Source organism: Rousettus aegyptiacus, unplaced genomic scaffold, assembly GCF_014176215.1.
Source record: "Rousettus aegyptiacus isolate mRouAeg1 unplaced genomic scaffold, mRouAeg1.p scaffold_m13_p_17, whole genome shotgun sequence".
Lineage (NCBI taxonomy): Eukaryota > Metazoa > Chordata > Mammalia > Chiroptera > Pteropodidae > Rousettus > Rousettus aegyptiacus.
This window is the reverse complement of record NW_023416292.1, coordinates 21156040-21173057: the sequence shown is the minus strand read 5'-3', so window position 1 is coordinate 21173057 and position 17018 is coordinate 21156040. Positions and strand designations below refer to the sequence as shown.

At 59.8% G+C, this 17018-nt stretch overlaps 1 protein-coding gene across 1 annotated transcript; it reads right to left on the bottom strand.

The window, feature by feature from the left end:
* Positions 1-748: 748 nt before the first annotated feature.
* Positions 749-16860, bottom strand: DPT (dermatopontin). The gene is made up of 4 exons (XM_036234687.1): positions 16434-16860; positions 9520-9645; positions 3424-3531; positions 749-1631 (listed from the first exon to the last, which is right to left on the bottom strand). The coding sequence occupies exons 1-4, from the start codon at positions 16736-16738 to the stop codon at positions 1565-1567; spliced, it is 606 nt and encodes a 201-aa protein (XP_036090580.1). The 5' UTR covers positions 16739-16860; the 3' UTR covers positions 749-1564.
* Between the last annotated feature and the right edge of the window lie 158 nt (positions 16861-17018).

The following is a 17018-nucleotide window of genomic DNA, read 5'->3' as shown; positions in this document are numbered from 1 at the left end:
CTTCGGGTTCCGACCTGGTTTTGAGTGGACGTAGGAAGACCGAGTCCCCGACGTCGCCCTTAGAGCGAGGTGGCCCAGGCGTCCTTATCAGGACAACCACGGCCAGTGCAAGCACTCGGCTGCTCGGCCGCCCCTCGCTCACTCACACACGTCGACGCACACTCACACTCACACTCGCACGTGCGCAGGCCCGCTCTGCTCCTCCTGGCCGGCCGTTCTCCCCGTTCCCGACCTTCCCCTGCGGTAGCTCGTGAGGTCGTGAACGAGGGAGAGCGCACCGCTCGGGTGGTACGGAGCGTGGCTCCCCGGCCCGGTGACCTGTTGGTTTGGTCTGACTCCTTGGCGAGAAGGGCGGTTTGGTAAAATGCAGAAAACACTGGGAATGAAAACCATTTGTTGGTGAAGATCTGACTCCTACTTTCTGGAAAGGAGGCTCGTGGGTGAGGAATGATGGGTGTCACAGGGTGGGTCAGCAACGCTATCTCATGCCAGACCAGGAAGTGGCACCAAGTGACAGCCTGGCAGCCAGGCCCAGAGTTTCTGCAGACCCCAATTCCTACCTCTAGAGCAGTTTCTGTTGGTTATTATTACCCGCCCCCTGCACCCCCCAGCTTTTAATCGGTCCCGCTGTGGTACTGTCGACTAGAGGGCAGAACCCAGTTCTGGTGTCCTTGCCCTTCTGACATTCGGTGTCCCCCCAACTAGCCAGCACCAGGGACGAGAAGCAGGGAAAACTCCCCACACTTCGTTACTTAAGCAAAGAGTTTATTATCTGGAAACGTCGTAAAATTTGGTTCTTGGACCTTCTTCTGGCTCGCGCCCACAGCAAGGACCTTTGACCTCCTGCAGGCGTGACATCCATCCACTGTTTGGTGTGACCCCCCGACTGCTCCTCCTCGCAGATGCCGTGTGGTCACCTCTGCCGTCTGCGTAAACTGGGGCGGAATTCCGCCACTCGCCCTCCGCAGAGGTTTCTGTGCCCGCCCGGGGATTCGCCAAACCTGCGATCTGTCGACTTCAGAGCTATAATCTGTGACCTGTCTGCTGGCGGCTTTGCGAAGAATGGAGGGGGCAGTCGCCTCAGACTGTGCAAGTGTGGTCAGCGACAGTAACCCAGGGCGGCTTTCGACCTGTGTTTAGCAAGGAGGAGCTCAGTCCTGACATCTCTAGTGGAAAAGTGGTTTGGAATGTGGACGACGTAACATAAATGTAAGTCGTTAGCAAACATAAACCTCCACGCAGTGGCAGTCGGCTGAGTTTCACTGGGCAGTGACCAACCCTACCCCTCTCGGCCTGGCTGGAAGTGGGACGCCAGGCCGTGGTGGTGAGAGCTACGTGGCATGTGGCGTGAGGCGTGCAGCAGAGCTGTCGTCAGTCGTGGAAGCTGTCGCTGTGGGCCGGTGCGAAGTGAGAAACGTGGTTTCGCCGTGGGTTTTATTGTGTGTGGCACTCGCGGCCAGTGACCGCCCAGGGAGGAGGGGAGGGCGCGGCGCCCAGCACGCACGTGGTGTGGGTGTCCGGGGGTCTCCCGGCTCCCTATCCCCCCACCCCCACTCCGGCCGGGCTACACGCTGGCAAAGTCACAGTCGTAGTTGGTCATCCGGCACATGATGAACTTCCACTGGCGGTCCCTGCGGGAGAGTGGGAGAGCCGGGGTCAGCGGGAGACGATGAGGGGGGAGGGTGACAGACGGAACCCCCCCAGGTGACCCCAACTTCTCTTCCCTCTCCAAGACACCTCTGCGAAGTCCCTAGGAAACAGACGGGGGTCGGGTGCGAGGCGAGGAGCCCCCGACATCGCCGTCCCCAGATCAGGCTGCCTCGTGACGGTGACGAGGTCACTGGCTGGGGGGGGTCCTGTCCACCACGAGGGGCAGCAGCCCACGGCTCTGCCCCAGAGGTGCCCAAAGACTCGTAGGAGTCCACGTGTTGATCCAACGCCGTCCCCGTGGACCGGGTGCCTCTGCACAGGGTGCCCTTGGGTCCTGCGTCCTTCAATAGTGACAGTGACAGTGGTGACGGCCGCATGCTGACCACTGCCCCCCACCCCTGCTGTATCCGGCATCACGCTCAGTGCACCCCGAGTTTCCTCACTGAACCCTCACAGCGACTCATGGTTCAGTGGAGAACTGGCCTCGGGGGAAAAGTGGCTTTCCTGAAGACGATTAGGTGACGGTTTTAGATTCCGCGATTCTCGAACTCCGATCTTGCTGCTTCCCTCACCCCGCAAAGCCTCCGTACCCAGATGCCCGTCACCCCACGAAGGACGGGGCCGCCGCCCCCTCTGCCGAGTTCTGGTGCCCGCTGAAACGCACAGCGGGGAGTCGTGACCCCACGTTCCGCCCCCAGGGCCTCTGCCGCCAGCGCCCACACTGGCGAGGCCCCACTGACGTGGAAGGGAGCCTCGCGGCTGCAGTCCAGGGGAACAGCGCTGGACAGCAGCCGTGGACATGCGGCTTAGTCAAAAATGTACCTCGAACAAAAATAATTCACGTGCAAGCCCTGAGGGGTTCTCCAATGTGTAAACAAGACAGTTATTGTTCACAGAGCTTAAAATACGTTATCGTGCCTTTTCAGAGCTACTTAATGTTTGTTTGTTTGTTTGTTTGTTTAATTCTGGGCCATATTGAATAATTTAACTAAGGTTAGGTGAGATTCCATTTCATTTATAAGTATAAATATACACGGAAGGTCAGTCACACTCAAATTTATCACGGCCCCTTATTTAATGAGTTCATGTACGTTTACTGCTAACTTTTCAGTTCATTTGCTGGTGATGTGATTATCACTTGGCTAAAGGTAGATCGGACCAACCTTTCGCCACCTGAATTTGCCCACACCTCTCTGTGTATTAGCAGGGGAAGAATTCTTGTTTTCTTCCTATTGTTTCGATGTCTTTATGGTAGGATTGGGGAGCTGCTCGCGCGAGAGAGGATATGAAAAATGTTAGTGCTGTGTTTCCTTTGGGTTATTTAAATCCCCTCTCTAGTCCCCTCCCCTTCTCTTCTCTCCCCTCCCCACGACCCAAAGCAGGGCTCAGCTGGAGAGGCAGTGTGGGGGGCCCCGTGTGACAGTGGGCCCTCCTGCAGCCGTCTCGTCCTCTCCTCGTGATGTCTGTGAGACTGAGCGGGGAAGAGCTCAGACCATCACGGGGCGCCACGCAGGGCCGGACTTCCTGCTGTGGATCGGGCGCCCCCGCGTGTCCAGGGGTGAGCCGCTCCATGAGATGGGCGTGCGAGACTAGTTCACTTCCCACTGCCTTCCTCCGTGCAGTCAGGCTCCCAGTTAACCCCAGAGCAGGCCGGAAACAGAAATAAGGAGCACCCCAGATGGAAACTCCTGCAGACGTGCCCGTGTCTGGAGCTCGGCCCCCGCTCCCCCCTCCCCCTACCCCCCTCAAGCCCGGCCCGTGGGGTAGGCTCACCTCTCCACCGCAGAGAAAGTGGTCGTCGCTCCCCGCATGTAGTAATCGTAACTGTAGGACACCATGTCCATTTCCTCCCCATAGTGGCCTGGGTATTCTGTCGTCAGCCTGCGCGGGAAGAACAAAAGGTTAGAGGACAAAGTCAGAGTCACTGTTACTGCCGGGGCCATGCGGGAGCCATGCCCTGGAGGAGGGGTGCCGTTTGCACATCGCGGGGACCATTCCAGGGCAAGGGCCCCTGCGGGACCCCTCCCGGCCACGGGAAGAGGCGCGATTTTCTTCCAATGCCCTCTTCCTTCTCCTTGACGTGAAACTGCCCCAAAGGGGACACTGGCAACTCCTCAGCCCTTGAGGGATGGCACATGCGTGTCACCGTTAGTCCGTCCTGTTCGAGTCCACTGGGCCACGCTGTCAGCCTCGACGAGCCTCATTAGTGGGTCCTGGCATTGCATAGCTGGTGATTGCCAACGAGCTTTATAAAGAGGAGCCAGAACAGCATCTGTCAGAGAATGCCTTGCACACGCCAAGCAAGGGTGAACGTGAGCTCACCCGGGGCGGCGTTTGCCGTGGGCCCCGCGGTTCTGGGGCCCCAAACAGCCCCTGGGACACAGTGAGTGCTCCCCGCATAGCTCGATGGCCTCGGGATGGTCCCCGAGCCTCGGCGGCCTGGTCTGCGAGTGCCCCGTCGGGGGCCAGCATCGGCGCCGATGCAAATGTGCGTGTCGAGTCCTTGGGGGCGATTTTGCTTTTCCTTCCCCCTTCTCCTTTTCCTCCTTTCTCCTCCAAGACGATGTCAGTTCCGGGCCTCTCGACAAGTAGGGTCTGTTGTGGCCCACCCCGGAATAAGCTTCGTTCTCATCAGGACCTTTAGGACACTGGCAGTCCTTCTGACCTGAAACGGGTCCCCGAAGCCTCTATCTGCCCCTCCGAGGCTCCTTGAGAAACAGCTAGCCGTGTGTTGGCAGGAAGACCTTCCCTGATGCAGACCTAACGTTCAAGGATTGTCGTGCAATCTCGAGGAGACTGACTCCTAGGCTGGAAGGTCTCCCCGGAGGCACCCGGGGCTTCAAGGCAGCAAGGTCAGAGACAAGGTCAAGACAGCGTGGGGCTAGCCAGACCGAAACCCGCTCTCAGAAAACCCGCTCTCGGGGCTCATGGTCACCCCTTCCCCCGCATCACGCAGCCCTCTCGTTCCCTGTGCTTCCTCCTCCCCGAACGTGGCTATGCTCTCCCGGGACCCCAAGCCCCAACCGGAGCAGGCTCCATGTGAGCGGAAATCTGTTCTGCGCTGGAGGTCGACGCAGGGCAAGGACTTTCTCTTTCTGATGAAAATGTTAAATAACTGATAAATGGATCTGATACATGGGGGGTTCGCAGTCCCTGAGGACTCTAGCAAGCGCTAGGCTAGCTGACCCAAAGGAAGGGGAATTTGTTTAGAATATGAATAATGCAAATTAAGATGAACATGGATAGATGTGGGGTAAGAGGTGTTGCCCTCACTTCAGTGGAATGCAAAATGTGTTCCAGGACTTTCGAGCCCCTCTCTGGTACAGTGTATAAAGGCTAATGACCAAACCCTTTTATATGTGTTCAGGCAGAATCTACCTCCGGCAAGGCTGCCTCAGGCTACATCCAATGGCCGAAACTTATTTGGAAATAACCAGGCTGGATCGTTGTTATTTTTTTAAGTTTTCACTGTTCTGCCTTCCTGTTACTTGGATAATTAAATACGTTTAGAATAAAGGGGGAAAGAGAGGCCTGCATTTTTAAAAAAAACACATGAAGTTTTAAGCTTCAAGGGAGAAAAAGTTATCCAGTGCTTTCTTTAACAAGCTTTCGCTATCACTTCGCTTTTGGTTGTGACCAGGCAGCCCCCACCCCGGCCCCCCACCCTGTGCAGCGGGACCGTTTGTGTGGGACGCATCTGTGCAGGACACGGCTGTCCAGGGAATTTTCAGAACGCCCCGGACAGTGCTCACTGGAGCTTTTCCATCTTGGCCCCAGAGACATTTTAGTTTTACTCCATTTTTTGTGGTGGTTTTCTTTCGTTTGTTATAAAACCATGAGATCAAGGTTAGACTAAGTTATAAAGGACTCTGGATTAGGGGGCGCTGGGGAAGGAGTCAGATATTGATAGAAATTACCCCCACTTGATGAATCTAAAAAGATGCTATTGTGGGTTCCTCCTGTCCCTTTTGGATGAGTGACTGTTGGGGTGACCATTTCTCTCCTCACAGTACTTTTTCCATGGTCCACAGGCAAATGAGACAGAGAGTTGTTCCAAAGCTAAGGAGAATTTGCTGACGTCCAAACCCAGGGGGAGAAGCAGCCCCCGGGACAGCACCCACAGGGAGAGCTGCCCTTGGGCGGCTGCGGGACCCCGAGTTTCAGAACCAGGGGGATGGCTCTCCCTTTTGCTCCTGATGACATCACGCGCACACGCCCCACCCTTGTAGATGAAAGCCCCAGTAATAGCTCCTCAAAGAGGCAATGAGACTTGAAACCTGTAGAACCTGAGGCTGAGACCGGGGCGTCATGCCTCGTCAGGAAGTTAGAAGAGGCCGCGAGGAAGCCGGGCTCGGGGCCGCGTGAGCCGCAGCATCTGGCTTCCGGAGCAGGTGCCAGGGAGCTCGGGGTGCTGCCAGCTTCCTCCTGACTTCCTGGGTCCCTTCAGGTGGCTTTTGGGCGAAGGACCCTGCATGCTGATCTCTGCTGTATGTTCCCAGACCAGTTAAAACAACCGAAGAAGCCTTCAGCTTGGCAAGATGAGGGGAGGGCCAAATCACAAAGGCACCTTTATCCCACTTGCTGAGACGAGTCTGTGTGTGTGCGCGTGCATGTGCATGTGCATGTGCGTGCATGTGCATGTGTGCGCGTGTGCGCGTGGGTGGATGGGTGCGCACGCTAAGGGAGACCTGGCCAACGCAGAACCACTCGTACAGCTTCTTGCGTTCGATGAGGTTGGAGGTTGAATGAGATCCAATAACATCTTCCTGGTGAGCTGCAGAAAACCCATGTACGCGGAAGGGCCTTTCAAGATCGGTCGAGGGTTTTCTCACCTGCGCTTCTTACAGCCACTGACATGGCCAGCAGACGTCCTGGAATCGGCGTCTGATGGCTGGCCGGCACGTCGCACGGCGTGAGGTGTCCTGAGGGCAGGAGGCATCACGGGCTCAGCCCAGTTTGTTGGCGTGTTGCTCATTTTAGAAAGGCGGGCAGAGAAACGGTTTAGTTAAAGAGGCTCGTTTCACTTATTGTCACAGGTTTGGTTGAGAGCTGATGTGGTTTTTCGGAGTTAGAGGAAGGAGTTTGTGGTTTCTTCCTATGTTCTATGTCCAGCTAAAGAGAGCCCGTCCGCTTCCGACAGGCAGATCATTGAAGTTTCTTGAATAAGCGGCATCTGTTTGTGGCCGGTCCCCTTGCCTTCTGCTCTCCCAGGTGACAAGGAGTGAGACTATTTCAGGATAAACTACCTCGCCAATGGGAGCTGCATCAGAACCTGCTTGAGTTGGTTTTGCAGAGAAGAGATGGTCAGAACCCGGGCGTGGTTATCCACAGAGGAAGGCGCCCTCAAAGGAACAGCACCCTGGCCTCTCCCCCTGAGAGCTGGGGAAACTGGCCTAGTGGGACCGAGTGGCCAGGGCCTCTGAGGACACCAGAGCGTCCTCTGTGGAGACGCCCTGAGCCCCGGCGTCTGAGAAGGAATGCCATATGCTCACGTCCATCCTCCCGGGGCATTTCAGAGATTCATATTTCAAAAAGGACTACTATGTATCACCGCCCAGAGAACACAGTCCCAGAGATGTTTGTGGCTTAAATTAGAAGAGGAAAGTCCCTAAGTATTTTCCAAATTGCCTTCTTGGAGCAGAGTGTCTAGCTAGCTCACTGTCCAGGCCCAGGCCGGGCCAGTGAGCACATTCGTTGTGACGCACACTGGCTTTCAGCAGCCGTGGGAGCCTCCGTCCAGCTAAGAGCAGCGCTCTCCTCTCTGTCCCCAGGACCGGGAGCCGGCGGCGCCGTCACCTGCTCCTCCCTCCGCGTAGTTCTTGTTTCCAGCTCGGGAGAGCTCAGGGCTGTGCAAGGAGCACGGGGGTTTGGGGCAGGGAGACCCGTGGGATCCGAGTTTGGAGCTTTGGACAGGTCGCAGCTCCTGCATTTAGCTCCCTCGGTGTGCGTCACACATAATTATGATACTGTGTGATTCAGCGTCACAATTTCCGCCTGTGAGGGAAGTAAACAGGCTGCCACCTGAGCACCTGGTAGGCGCTCAGTAAGTACAAGTTATCACCGTCGTCGGCATCGTCGTCAGGAACTGAATCGAAGCCTGCGAACTGTGCTCCTTTTATATCCACTCGCATTCGTTGGCCAAGTACATGAGTTCGTGAATAGTGGAATGGACAGTCGTTTCTAGAGTCTGGTGAAGGGGGCGCGGTAGAAGGACGGGGAGAGAGGAGGGGGCGGCATGCCCGCCTGTGGCTGCGGACGGGTCCGTCTGCGATCGCGAGGTTCGCTCCGCTCTGAGGGGCGCGCAGCGCCTGGCCTGACTCAGACCGCCGGGCGCACTCTGAAGCCACTGCCGTTGGAGGCGGGAGCCGTGACCGTGGGCAGGCAGCCGGCGGCTTCCTCAGCAGACACGGTGCGCGGACCGCGGCTGCCACTGCGGCCGACGGAGGCCCGACTGGCCCCGCGCACCATGCGAGGGGCTGGTGCCCAGGCTCGGGCGCCGTGTGTCACGCAGGGCCCGGCGGCGTCTGGGCTCCATGCGAGCCGCTCTGAACTGTGCCCGCCGGCCCTGTTTTCCGCATGTGCGGCTGTCTGCGTCTCGGCAACGACAGCGTCCCGCTTGCCGGGGGGAGGGGACCGGCGTGGAGCTGCCCTTCTCACGGGGCTCTGCGAGCGGCGTGGGCGTCTGGGCAGCAGGGGCGGGTGGGGGGGACAGACACCTCCATGGAGGTGCCTGTGAGGTCATGCTGCCCCTGCCAGGATTTCACAGGCGAAGGTCAAGGTCGTGCCAACACTACCCATCCTGCATTCAATCAGGACAGTGGAGTCGGCGTTAAAGATTAGCTGTGACCAGGAGCCTTGGTGTGGATGACGAAGATTCTGATGAACTGGTCTGGGTGGTGTTTTGCTCACTGGAGCCGTCTAGGGATTAAGGAGACGGGTCTCTGGTTTGGCCTGAGCATAAGGGAGAGAGGAGCCTGCAACGTGGCCGGCACCGTGTCAAGGTCAATGTGAGACTGACCAGTCACCTATGTTGACTCTGAGGAAGGACGTCACGTTTTGAGCCAGAACACATCATCTAATGAATTAATGAAAGGCCAGGGGTCCGGGAAGAGCCCTTCAGAGAAGGGACCAGATGCTGCGTCCAGACCCTCGGTCCTGGGACCCGGTCGTCGCGGCCACGGCGCTGGCCAGGGGTGGGGCGTCCGGCGGGCAGCGGCGGGAGCGGCTCCGGAGGCTGGGGAGTCATCGCGGGCGGTCTCTGGGGGGCTGAGGCTTCCTCAGCGACACGTTTGTGGTTTGCAGACGACCGACTAGACTGGGAATGCGAATTCTCGTAGGTAAGTAGCGCGTGTGAGTCCACGTGTGTCAAGTCTGGCGGGCGCCCCCCGTGGTGAGGCGCCCACGTCCGTGAGGGGTTCACTTTCCCGGCAGAAATGGCGATGCCCCGCGGGGGACGGCACGGGCCGAGTGGGCAGCAGCACTTGGGTCCCCGGCAAGCGCGCACAGCCCCGCGCACGCAGGGCCGACGGGGGGGTGCTCCCTGTCCCGAACGACGTCAGCTCCGTGCCGCGCAGCGGCTTTCACAGTGGGGAGAGAAAAGCGTCCCCAGCCACGGCGTCCCGTCCCTGGGGAGGGGACCAAGGCTGGCGAACGCAGCGGGAGGGGGGTTCAGATAGGAGGGTCATGACGGGGAAGCAGCTCCCTCCCCGAAGGCCATCCGAGGAGCAGAGAAGGCGACGCATGCGCAAGAGTTCTTCCAGGTGTGAGATGGTGTCCGAGCAGCATGCGTCCCACCGAGGCCCGCCCCCCGCCCCAGCTTCTCCCCCGCCGCCCCCCGCCCCCGGGAGCCAGCAGGACCCGCGGCCTCACCAGCAGGAGTACGGGCATCTCTTGCTGTAGCGGCAACAGTAAAACTGCCACTCCCGATCCAGCACGGACTCGAAGTAGCGGCTCTGGAATCCTGCCACCAGCCCGTTGCTGGAGCACGTCTGGTACCTGCAGAGACGAGAAGAACCCCGAGTGAACAATGACGGGAAGGCGCCAACGGGCCCCTCCGCGGACCCCGGCTCCCCCGTTCCCGAGGTGGCTGCCCCCCACGTTCCTGACGGCCTGCTCCATCTTAACGCAACTAAGCAAGTCGCGGTGTCTGTAACAAGGATTTCCGCTCACCATTAAATTCAGACATTTCAGGATCTTTCAGATGAAGGAATTTTGGGGACGCTGCTCCCGTTCGACCTCTGTGAATATACAGTTAGATGGACGGGTGCAGACGTGGATGGATAGAGAGGTATCTAGAGTTTCATAAATGCGCGATCGGATTATTCATGCCATTTAAAATGAAAGGTGTTATAATTCATTGTTGCTTGAATTCGAAATAAAAAGTAGAGCGAAGCCCCAGGAGTTGTCGGTGAACTTCCAGTGAAGGTTTCTCCTGCTTCGGAGCAGAGCCCTGGGGATGAAGCCCAAGGACGCTCATCTGCTCGACCCTCATACCGCGGGCATGGCCTGGGTGGTCACAGTGGCCTGTCCAGCCGATCCAGCCGGAGAGCAGTGGACACACCCCGGGTTTCCGCTGCCGGTCAGCGATCTTCCTGCCACCCCCTCGACTTTACGCCCCTCGGGGTCGGGAAGCGTTTGGGTCTGAATTCTGCGGCCAGTGTCCACCGAGGTCCTGGCACACCGAACTCCTCAGTCACCCTCTAAGGCCCCTTTCTCACCTCAGCTGCTGGGGTCTGATCCTTCACAGAAGGTAAGACAACGCGCTCGTCTCTGTCCTCAGACCTCCCCGCGGCCACCTGGGTCTTCGCTTGCTCTATTCTGTCCGGGCTGGTCTGGTCTAGGTCTGTGGTTCGCCGCGGTGGGGAGAATGTTCTTCCCCACACGGCTGCGGCCGGGCACCCGCCTCACGCACCGGGAGATCACACGCGAGCCCTTCCGAAGCAGGCCCTTCGCGTCCCCCGCCCACCTGCCTGGCCGCTGGCCATGTTCCCGCTCGTGGGTGAGCAGAATAGGCAGCTGTCGGTGTGTCATAGCCCAACGGCTGTGGGGACCCAACCCTGTGTTCCAGGTAAAGATGAGTTTCCAGAAAATACAGCAGATAAGAGTCAGGACCGTGTGCTGACGGGCGGGAGGGACGGCGCTGACACACGGTCTGCACGTCCGTCGGCGGCTGGGCTTCGTCTGTTCTTTCTACTGACTGGAGACGATCTCGTGGGTCTGAGAAGGCGAGCTGTTCAATACACTCCCTGTCTCCGGCCGGAAAACGTGCCCCTTTCACTCATTTGCTGCTCACATTCTTTCACATGCGCATTTATTTATCCATCCGTCCATCCAACCAACCAGCGTGGACGGCTGCGTGGACAGTGTCCATCACTGTCCCTCCATGTGGGGAGAAGGCGGCCGGGCGCCCGGTCAGCCACGCACGTCCCGGGGCCAGGACCCGCTCACGGTCCTCGCCGACCGTGCAGGGCTAAGCCTTGGAGGTCGAGGACGCGCGTGAGGATCTGACGTGGCCCTGTGCCCGCCGGTGACCTGGTCTTCTTCACTCTGGGACGTGGCAGACCCAGGGCCCAGGGGCAGACGGCAGAGGTCAGCGACAGAACAGAAGCCACCCGCCCCTTGCTCCCCAGCTCCCCTCCTGCCTCCAACACCCCTCTGTGAAGCGAGCCGAGCCTCGTGACCCTTCAGCATGCCTCAGAGCCCCCAGTGGACGGCAAAGGCCTAGAGGGAAAGGGTCGTTCGATCTTCAGCTCGCATTCCCCTCCCCGCTGTGCCTGACGCTGGGGCCCAGTAAACGTTTAATGGAAGAATGAATGAATGAATGAATGGTCAGGACATCGTCCGTTATCCACACACGTACAGACGCGTCCCCAGGCCAATCCCCAGCTCCCTGTGTCGGGGAGAGCATGTGGCAGAGGCCCCCGTACTCCCCAGTTTCTCCCGCGACCCAGCTTGCCGAGGGCCTAAAGCCCCGTGAAGCTTTGACTCCCATGGGTTCTGTTTTCCCTGGGGAGAATTCTTTGCGTTGCTCTCAGCCGTGGACAATGCGGTACCACGGAGATTTAGGAAATTTAGACGTAGAGCGGAGCGCGGGGAGAAACACGGCTTCTCCCCAAGGGCAGACTCCTGCCCCATTAAGCCGTCGCGTCTACCCACAGGCCTCTGAGGAGGCCTGGGCCATCTCAGGGGACGCACGCACATCCTGTGGTCAGTGTGGCGCGCTGCAGGCCGTGTGGGGTTGCAGGCCTACACACAGGACCTCAGGAGCACGTCGTTGCAGTATTTGTCAACCAAGGGGCCTGGCGCCGCCTCAGGGCCGATTCGAAAATGGGACGACGTTCGGGACACTCACGTTATGCAGTTCGTGTTCACCGACCGTAACTGAGGCACATGCTCGCCCCTCAGCACAGCGCACACCAGGGCCCTTGGCGACCCGGCGGTTCGCCTTGCCACTCCAGCTGCGTAATTGGGTGGCGTTTATCTCTTTGCGTTTCACTGTCTACAGAGTAGTCATGATAGTAAAAATGAGTGACCTTTCTCAAGGGCTCCCCATGTGTCGGGGGCTGTGCAAGCGCTGTACATATGCCGATTATTTTAATCATCAAAACAATGCTGTAAGGCGGGCTCAGATAATCAGGTCCCCGCTTCCATCGCCGTTCGGTGTGGTACGTGGGGAAGTCAGCTTGGGAGAACCGACGGAATCCTCCGCAGGGCGCTCCGCCGGTCACCCAGGCCTGCCACCTCACGCAACTCCCACAGGCCCAGGCGTTCGTCTTCGGGGAGCATAAGCTGAGCCTTAGCAGGCCGACGCGCCTTGTCCGAACGTCACGGTGGAAGTTGCTGTCTGACTCGAGGTTCGTAATCTTCCCTTCACTTCGAGACACCACACACTCACACACGCACGTACACACGTGCGGAGGGAGTTATCCTAGGAAATGTATTGATTAGGAAGGGCATGTCTGACAAGTACCCAGGCAGGAGCAAACGCCCTGCCGGGAGGAGTGGACCTTTCCACCCCGATGAGCACAGCCAAGAGCCATTCCACAAAGCTCCCCAGTGGTGATTCCTAGTACTTAGGAGAGTGACCGAGTCGGAGAGTTGGCAAGCATCCTGGATCTGCCATGACCCTGTCCTCCCACACTCAGCCTTCTTGCCCTTAGGAGCCGGCCTTACATGGATATGGCATCTCCATTAGCCGGGCATTCCCGACGGCTTTATCCAAGAACGAAAATAACGCCAGCATGGAATGTCCACCCACGGCGCCGTGGGCTCAGGTGGTCTGGTTTGGGCTCCACCCGGCTACGACCGGGTAATGACAGGCACACCACAGGGAGCACCGGGCAGGCGGGGAGAGGCGGGGGAGTGGCGGGGGTCCGAGAAAGCCCCTCTGAGGAGGCGGGCACCGTGCCCCCAGAACCACGACTCAGGATGGGGTGGCGTGTGCCGTGCTGAGCCAGATGCGGGACCTGACTAGCTTCAGACCTGCCTTGCTGCTCACTAGCCGTGGTATGGCTCTCGTCTGTTTGTCACGTGGCTTGTCTTTGGTGAATTCACAAGTTCAAAGAGTCATCTTTCGTCCCGTCTAAGCACGTCTTCTTGGGGTTTTTTGAAGCCCAGGGAAAAGAGTAAGCACCACTAGTCAGAAGGTGTGTATAGCTGGCCTGTCCAAAGTCGGCCTCAGCAGATTCCAGACCGGCTAAGCCCTCCTTCACCACCTTGTGACGGGCTGGGCGTCACAGCAAGGGTCCCTAACACTTGTGAAGTGGGTGTCACGCCTTTTTTAGTTATTTTTTGCTAGTTTGGGGAACCGAGTGCCCGAGGGCACTGTGCTAAAAGGCGGCAAAGATGGGGGCGACGAACCAGGGTTCCCTGATTCGGAGACTGGAGGCCCTCCTGCCCCATGAGAGCCGAACCACGCTAGGAAGTGCTCGCTTCGTCTCGTTCTACGCAGGACCCTCCTGTCCTCCAGCCTGTGCCCCACGCGTTAGAGCGGGTGCCCTGAGCACAGCCGAGTCACACCCCGAGATGCCGAAGTGCCTCTCAGGGGACGTAGGCGAAGCCTCCTGGCTGCCGTTCACGGTGAGCCTGCTCGTGCACTTAAGACCATTAGGCCACTTGCCTTTCAAGCTCCCAGCGTGTACTCCACCAGCCTGGTTTTCAACGGAGCCACCGCAGCCAGCCCCTCAGCCGTGATGGAAGCAGCTTTTAAGGCCACGCTCTAACTGGCAAGTGTCCTTAGCAAATTCTACATACTGTTAAGCCTTGGAGAATGAACGGCTGGACTGCACCGTCTCGGAAGGCCGCACACCACCGCCCGCCATCCCCTGGCCATCACCGTGCTCTGTGCTCTGCTTGGCCCTGGAGAGGCACTTGGGCTTTTCTTGCAGGAGTTCGAGACTCCCCCCACCTCTTAAAATAAACCCGCAAGCTAATTTAGGCGTCCGAGGTAGCCGGATTGCACATGAGCACCACCTCTCCCCTAGAACAGACGACGAGCCCGCAAGCCGTGGGGAAGACGGGCTCGGCCCCCACCCAGTGGGCAACTTCTTTCCCCCCGAGTTTTCCCGGAAATGGGAGTCTCTGCTCAAAGCAGTAATTACCTTAAAAATCGCCTCTGGGGCCATTGGTATCAGCCCTGGGGCAGCTGAGTCCCAGGGTAAAGAGGCCCTTTTCACGTCTGGGCTGTGCATCTTGTGCCGTGATGAGTGGAGGGAGAGGAACCTGCGCCCCCCCACCCCCCGCACCCCCGCCTCGCCAAGTTTGCGAACGCAAAAGCCTGGAGCGGGAGTAGGGGCGAGAGGGTCCCTCGTCTCATGGGGCTCTCTCCCTCTGTTCAGGTGGCTTGGGGGTTGTGACAAGCCAGTCACAAGCTGTTGGGTTAAAAACTAAACATCGTTTGCCTCTTTTAAATGGAAAGGTGAACAGAAAGAACAACAGGACACAAGAAAAAGCCGTGGCGTTTGGAGGGCCGAGGTGTGCAGCCTTCCGAGGCCCGCGGTCCGGCGGTTGGTTCCGCCAGGGCTGGGCGCCTGGCGGGGAACCGCTGACCTGGGTGCCCGGGCAGGCTGTCTTCAGACTGGACCCAGTCCCAGCCTCCTGACTCACAGCCCAGGTCTTGTCCTTTGGGGTTCAGGAACCGTCTCTGAGGGCTTCTTCACCGCGGGTCTAAAAAGGGGCCTGAGACATGCGCCCCGCCCGCAGAGGCCCCTGGGCAGGAGGCCTAGGCAGACAGCTGTGACGACGTCACTGCCAGGCCGTCGAGGAGGCTGTCAGTCATCCAGGCGCGGCGGGGCCCTGAGCTAGCCGTCCATCGGCAGGGGTCTGGGGTGCTACATCTGCCCACAGGGGTGGCGGGGTGGACGCAGAGGGCCCGAGGATGGGCCCCCACCGGCCGCTGCCGTGCAGCCCTCCCCCCCCACCCCCACCCTTGCCCTGAGCCCCTCCTCGGTCGTGGTGACCACGCTGGCCCCGTCCCTCTAGAGCTGGGCTTAGGGAGTGGTCTTGCAGACCCCGTCTCCCCGGCACGCAGCCCCGAGCTCCGTGCATGCAGGGCCAGGCTCGGCTGGCAGCCCCCAGTGCCGAGGTGGCGGCTCTGAGCAGCCCAGCACCACAGTTAAGGCTCTCTGGGTCCAGGTCCCGGCTCTGCCCCACCTCGGCTGGGGGACCCACGGCCCGCCAGGCCGCAGTCTGTCCACCTGTAATGTGGCTCAGTGGCTTGTCCTGCGTGTGAGCGAAGTGACAGGTGATGGGCGGGAAGCTCTCTGCGTGTGGCCCGCCCTGGCCGGCACTCAGTAAGAGGCGCCTGCCCCTGGGACTCAGGGGTCCGCTCTCTTGCCTGGCGCCCCCACCCCTCAGCGTCTTTCCCCCCAGACGGCCCATCGTGGTCCTGTCTGCTAGTGGAGGGACCCCCAGGGTTCGGTGCTTGACCGCCCCCACCCCCACCACACCACATTCCTGCTGCGAACCAGAGTATGTCTCTGCAGATGCCACAGGGGCAGCAGCCTGCCGGTGGGGGTCCCCCTCCCCGGCCACAGGTCCCGCCCCCTGAGTCCCCACGTAGCAGTCAGCTCCCGGCCTGGCCGAGCGTGCGCTCACCCCCGGAGCAGGGCCCAGGCTGGGGCCAGCCGGAGCCAGGCGGGGAGAGGCGCCCTTCTCCCCAAGAGCCTTTAGCAAGTTTCCCAGCGGCGGAACCCGATGCAGTCTCAGACAGAAGGCAGGCCCCCGCTCCTTACGCCAAGAGCAGAGGGCGAAGTCCACTTCTCCTTGCCTGACGCTTTTGTCTCCTCCCCGCCTTCCCCTTGCTCCAAATCAGAGTTTCTCAAACTGTCGGTCACAAGAGTCCAGTCGTTTATTTCCCCGAAACTACGGTGGGCCAGGACTTTCCTCACACAGTGAGAATAAACCATCACGAAACCGAGGTGCAGCGACGCTAGACTGCCCTGAGGTGACCGAGATCCCGTCGGTCCCTGTGCTCAACTCTGCGGGCTGTAAGCGTGTGGCAGGCCCCCACGGGTCCCTCCCCGAACCGGGAGTCGGCTGCTCCGGGAGGCACAGACCCTGGGGTCCGCCTGCCGTCCTGGGTGCTGGGCCTGGGCCGCAGTGGGCCAGGCAGCCGCCCCGCCCTGACCCAGGCACGCAGTGCTCCGGTTCCTGGAGGGTCTGCCGGGGTGGGTGGGGGCTGTGCCCGGGCCCGCAACCCCCGTGCATGCTGTGCTCTAGTCCCTGGAGGGTCTGCTGGGGTGGGCGGGCGGGGGCGGACCTGCAGCCCCCCGGGGCGCCCTTACCATTCCATTCCGGCCCGGTTGATCTCCTCCCACCAGCACTCCGTGGGCTCCCCCAGGCTCTGCGGCGTGGGCGCGCAGGCATAGTTCCACTGTCTGTCGGACCCTTCCTTCTTGCTGAAGATGCTCCTCACGGCCACCACCACCTGCCCGTGGGGGCACTGGAAGCTGAAGCCCTGCCGGTTCAGGTTCACCCAGCCATCGTCGCCGTAGTCGTGGTACTGCTGGTACGGGTACCCGTAGTCGCCGTACTGGCCCTGGGCCACGGTGGCCAGCGGCAGAAGCGCCCACAGGAGAGCGAGGCCCATGCTGCCCTGGCTGCTGTCCGACGTGTCACCCCGGGCCTGCTGGGCGGACCGTTTTATATACAGCTGCAGCCGACATGTGGCCTCCAGATGTGGGCGCAGGCGCCAATGCAGTGTGTCATCGTTGGAAATGCAAAACTGCTCCGTGCGGAAATGCGGCCACACGTCCCCCGGCTCGTTTTAAGGTGGAACTCTAGGAAAGTGGAAGAAACTGCCTGGAGCGAGCTCAGCTTTGCAGGGAGATCGTAAAAGCCAGAGGCCTCGCACTCCCTAGAAATACCCC